General features: G+C 40.5%; 1 protein-coding gene across 1 annotated transcript in view; it reads right to left on the bottom strand.

Moving 5' to 3' along the window:
• Window positions 1-5797, bottom strand: part of HCFC2 (host cell factor C2) — a 57828-nt gene extending 52031 nt beyond the window's left edge. The window contains exons 1-3 of the mRNA XM_012650250.1: window positions 5604-5797; window positions 3916-4064; window positions 2601-2761 (exon numbers count right to left, since the gene is read on the bottom strand). Coding sequence (XP_012505704.1) covers window positions 2601-2761; window positions 3916-4064; window positions 5604-5766 — 473 coding nt within the window. The 5' untranslated portion in view covers window positions 5767-5797. The remainder of the gene's footprint in view (window positions 1-2600; window positions 2762-3915; window positions 4065-5603) is intronic.

Raw genomic sequence — 5797 nt, 5'->3', positions numbered from 1 at the left:
AAACACATAAAAGAATAAAAATAAACAAATAAGCAAACACTCAAAGTTGCTAAGAAAAAAAGAAAGAGATTTCACTTATATAAAAGAAAATAGATATGTCTGTGTGGAGGATTGGATGAACGTTTCCAATTCCTCTCTCCCGGTAAGCAGAGTGTGTATTTCTGGAGCAATGAATGATTCTGTCCTTGGCCATATGGCTTGCTTTGACCAATGGAATGTGACCAGAACTAGCTTTGAAAAAAGGCGTTTGTATGTACTTACTTGCCCCCTCAAGCAGCATAACCTTGAGAAGCTTGCCCCATTATTCACAATAACCTAATAAAAGCTGACTAATGCAATGTGTTACATGAGAAAGGTCCCAAAAGATGCACATCAAATTGAATTATGTGTATTTGCCTATGATGGGGGACAGTGATGTTGTAAAAACATTGTATACTTTCTAATTTCTTTAATTTTTACAAGTATTATTTTAAAAACCTCCTTAATGGGAACATTTTAAAAATTACATATGCTAAAAGCAAAAGTATCTGAATTACTGTGGTGAGATAACTTTTTTTCCTTTTCTCCAGTTTCTAAATTTTCTATGATGTTTCGGTATATCTGTTATTTTTAAAAGTTTGGGGGAAAAAAAAAAAGCTAAGACCCCACCGTCAATCTAATATAGGTAAAAATAATGGTGATAACAACTAGTATACTATATGCTATGGCAACTTGAAAGTCTTTTGAAAATTATACCAATGATCTTACTTAGCTATCACAATGATGCTGTAAGATAAATATTTAATCACTCCCATTTCAGATGGGATCGGGAGCGCTCAGGGCGGTGTGGCTGCAGACATAATCACTTCCATTTCAAAGTGAAGGAAACAGGCTTAGATAACTTACTCTAAAAGATACACACGGTAAGCCCTGAATCAGAAAATAGCACTTTGGACTCTAAATCTCCAAAGCCTGAGTGCTATAATGACAATGTGATCAAAACACTATGTGAATATTATATAGAAATAGAGAATAAAACAGTGGTTACCAGGGTTTGGGTGGAGAGAAGGAAATGTAGGTCAAAGGATACAAAGTAGCAAATAAGTAGGATAAACAAATGGAAGATCTAACGTACAACATGAGGACTATAGTTAATAACCGTGCACTGTATTCAGGATTTTTACTAAACGAGTAAACTATAGCTGCTCATGGGGGAGTGGGGGGGGGAGAAATAAGTAACTATGTGAAATGATGGCTATGTTACCACTATGGTAACTATTTTACTACATATGTATCTTATGACATCATCCTATATAAATATACACAATAAAATGTATTTAAAAAAAATAACTACACAGGACAATTCCCCAAAGGAATAAGGGGTTCTTTGCAAACAAAACCAATATTATCTACAATAGGGGTCAGCAATGTATATATCCCCATTATCTACAACCCCTGTCAGCAACCTACATACACCCTGTGAATCAAATCTGCCTACTGGCTGTTTTGTAAAGGTTTATTAGAACTCAAAACAAAAACAAAAATAAACAAAAAACTCACTATGTGAAGAAAACAGGTAGTGGGTTAATTCGATTTGGAAAAAAATAACTACACAGGACAATTCCCCAAAGGAATAAGGGGTTCTTTGCAAACAAAACCAATATTATCTACAATAGGGGTCAGCAATGTATATATCCCCATTATCTACAACCCCTGTCAGCAACCTACATACACCCTGTGAATCAAATCTGCCTACTGGCTGTTTTATAAAAGTTTATTAGAACTCAAAACAAAAACAAAAATAAACAAACAAAAAACTCACCATGTGAAGAAAACAGGTAGTGGGTTAATTCGATTTGGAAAAAGGAGGAAGAAATTTATTCTACAAATATCTGGTAATGTAAAACACTCTAACAGCTTCTGTATAAAACATGGAAATGATAGTCTTCATCTTATAGTCAGATTTTTGTCACCAAATTCCCAGAGAAACCTAATTTTAAAATATTCATCTGTTAGCCAGCATGGTGGCTAACGTCTGTAATCCAAGCACTCTGGGAGACTGAGGTGGGAGGATCACTTAAGCTCGAGAGTTCAAGACCAGCTTGAGCAAGAGTGAGACCCTATATCTACAAAATATAGAAAAATTAGCCAGATGTGGTGGTGCGGGCCTGTAGGTAGTCCCAGCTACTCTGGAGGATGAGGCAGGAGTATGCACGAGCCCAGGAGTTTGAGGTTGCAGTGAGTTATGATGGCGCCACTACACTCTAGCTTGGGCAGCAAAGCAAGACTCTGTCTTAAAAAAAAAAAATGCATCTGTTGCTTTTCATTGCCATTTATGACTTAGCTAAAATACCTTATGGCTCAATATATACAAATATACTGATACAAGCAGTTATATTAATACCAATTTAACAAGATGATATCTAATTAGAAAACGCATAGTTTTGAAAACAGTATACTCCAGGGACTAAGGAAAACACAAAAACACACAAATGTGTTCACTGTTAGGTTTAAATGAAGAAGGCTAAGCTTCATCTCTTCTAATAATTAAAGATGGAAGAAATAAAATATTCCTAATCTAAATCATAAGATAAGGATTTGGTCTGAAAAAGTCAGCATACCTGGGAACATTATTGTTTGAATCTTCACTTTCATTTGCCAGGCCACCAAACAAATAGCATTTGTTACCATATAAAGAGAAGCTATGTCCCAGCCGAGGACAAGGAGGTAAACCAGAGCAAGGGGGATGGGGCTTCACTTTTTTCCATAACCAACGACTTGCCTAAAAAAGAGCATAAATATACTCAGACAAGATCAGGAAAGCATTCCTGTATTGTCAATGATCCAATATTATATCAATATATTTTAATCTGAATCCTACCAGAAGGTTCTAATAAACAACTCTGGGGACAAATGACAAGTAAGCAACTAACTTCTGGAATAGAAGAAATTCCAATAGAAATTCAGGTTAGTCTTTTATACTCACAGATTTCCACAATGGCAGACTAAGCTTATAATAATAAATGCTAACAGTTCTAAAGTATTGTCCAAATGAAAAATTAAGTATCATACATAAGTTTAATATTAAATGTAATTAATATATTCTCTCTTTCTGAAATTAGTTAATTCATGAATGCCAAATATGTTAACCTTTAAATAAACATAAAGCTCATTTAACAAATCAATCTCCAAAACTTATTCTCTAGCCATGGGTGTTTTCTTTAGCTGAAACTATTTTTGAAACAAGTTGCTTGTAAATAGGTATAACACATCCACATCTGCCAATTAGCAGACACCCTCATGATCTCTGCCCTGGGGAAATATGCACCAATCAAGAAGTGTCAACTAGGGGTATGAGTCTGGTTTTATAGGAGTCAAATTTAGAAAGGTTATATGAAATGGTTACTCTTCTTTTGTAGGTATTGCCAGGGGGGAGAAAAGTAATTATTAGCGTGAGGGCAACAATTTCTATACACTAAAGCAGTGGTTTTCAAAGTATAGTCTGGGAACCAGCAGCATCAGCTGGGAACTTGGTAGAAATGCAAACGCTCATGTCCCCACTGCAGATAATACTGACTCAGAAACTCTGGGAGCAGGCCCCAGCACTCTTTTCACAAGTCCTCCAGCTGCTTCTGTTGCAAGCTAAAGCTGAAGAACTACTGCACTAAGACACAAAAAACTAAACATATAACATGTACAACTGATGCTAAGTAGCGGATATCTTGATGTTACAAATATTACTGGGTAGGGGGAAAAGACTCACATTAGAAACTTTGACTTTTAAATGAAGTGAAAAAATTTTCTTTGAAGCTATAAAGTGTGAAGCTCATGCTATTTTAACTATGTTAATGAAATATTTTGCAATCTTTTGAAGAATTATGAGCAATTTCATTATTAAAACCTCAGGTTGAAATAATAAAATTTAAATACACTTACTTGTAACTCATATAACTCATTGCTGTATCTTCCATATTCAACCATTCCCCCAAATACTAAAATTCTGGTACCATCACAGACAAATCCATGGGCAGCACAGCCTGGAGGGATGTCTCCTCTAACAGCTGGTAGGAACCACTGATTTGTAACTAGTTGCCAAAATAAAATTAAAACCAATTATAACAAACAATGGTTATTATATACTATGAGTATGTACTTTATACGTATCATCAGTATCAGTGGTTTTCAACTGGGGATGATTATACCCTCCAGTGGACATTTGGCAATGTCTGGTGACATCGTTAATTGTCACAACTGGCGGGGAGGCGGGGGAGGAGGAGGCAGGGGATGGGAGGGAGGTTAGCTGGCACCTAGTGAGTAAAGGCCAGGGATGCTGCCAAACATCTTACAATGTACAGGGCAATAAGAGGGAGCCTCCGCTCTCCCCCCCTCCAACAAAGAATTACATGGCCCAAAATGTCAATAGTGCTGCTGTTGAAATACCCTGATCCATATCATTCAATTTTTACAAAAACCCTACCAGATATCATCATCTCCATTTTACAACTGAAAAATCTGAGACTTAAAAAGGTTTGGTAACTTTAGCGCTGACCCTGGCAACTGGCAGAGCAAGATTCAAACCAAGTCTAATGTGTTCCACAGCCAGGAATTTTACACTATGTTAAACTGTTGATAACTTTTTAGCTTCATATGCTGGGGCACTGGGAGGAGGAGAGGGTGAAAAAATAAAAGTTTCCGACTCCACTATTTTGTTAACCTTTAAATGATGACTGTGATGGAGTTGTTTGATCAAACATAAGTTAGTGGTCATGAAGTAGACCCAAAGTTCGGTAATCAGCCTTACAACAAGGAAAGAGATTTCTTGTTACAGCTGGAGTATTTATTTACAAGTGGGAAAAATGAAATTCCTATCTCCTTCCTATTACACTGAGGTACTCAAAGGCAGAGCTCCGTGGCCAGAGGCACTTAAGATTTGTAGTGGTGCTCAAGTTATGACACTCCTCTTTCCGAGGACCAGTCCAGAAGAGCGCTGCACGGCTGAGCGTCGGCACACACACCAACTATGCAGAAACGAGGCCGGTCTCACACACTTCCCCGCCAGTTCAGAGGGCTACCAATGGGGAAAATTTCGATCGCTACCTGCTCGATACGGGCTGTATTTGTGGTGAAAGTATGAGAAGGCCTCTCATTTTCCCTCCTCGCCCCTCTAGATTCTTTTCCTCCTAAGGAAGGAAGGAAAGAAGGAAGGCAGGCAAAGACGGGAAAGGCCCGAAGGAGCTTTGGTTTGGAATGGGTTTTGTTTTTTGACAGGGGAGGGATCTTGGGACCTCGGACTGAGGAGACTTCGGGGGAATAGACCAGCCGGGTGGAAACAGTCTCTCTCTTGCTACGTCCGCCAGCAAGACTGGGGCGGGGGCGTCTCGGACCGCCCGTCTGAGGACCAGGGCGCCCGGCTCGGGATCCGTTCTGCCCCGCGGGCCCCGGGGAAACGGAGCTGCCGTCCCGGACACTGCGGGACCTGTGCCGTCCTGACAATCCGCGCTCCCCGCCGCCCCAGAAAGCAATGACCGGGCGGTGACAGCTGTCAGGGCCGCGGCCGCCGCCTCGCCTCCCCTCCCCCTCCGCGGCTCCCGCAGGCGGTGCCGACGAGCCGCCGCCGCGCCTACCGGTGTTGTAGACGTGCAGCTCGTCCGCGATGCCCTCGTTGCCCCCTCCAAATATGATCATCAGCTCCCGGATTGCCACGGCCCGGTGTCCGTGTCGGGCGCGGGGGACCGGCCCGGTGAAGGAGGAAACCCGCCTCCAGTTGAGGAGGCTGGGAGCCGCCATCTTCCCAACCCCCGCCCCTCTGCCCACAATG

The sequence above is a fragment of the Propithecus coquereli genome, unplaced genomic scaffold (assembly GCF_000956105.1).
Source record: "Propithecus coquereli isolate 6110/MARCELLA unplaced genomic scaffold, Pcoq_1.0 Scaffold316, whole genome shotgun sequence".
NCBI lineage: Eukaryota > Metazoa > Chordata > Mammalia > Primates > Indriidae > Propithecus > Propithecus coquereli.
The sequence above is the reverse complement of the archived record's forward strand: the minus strand, read 5'-3'. Positions and strand labels throughout refer to the sequence as shown.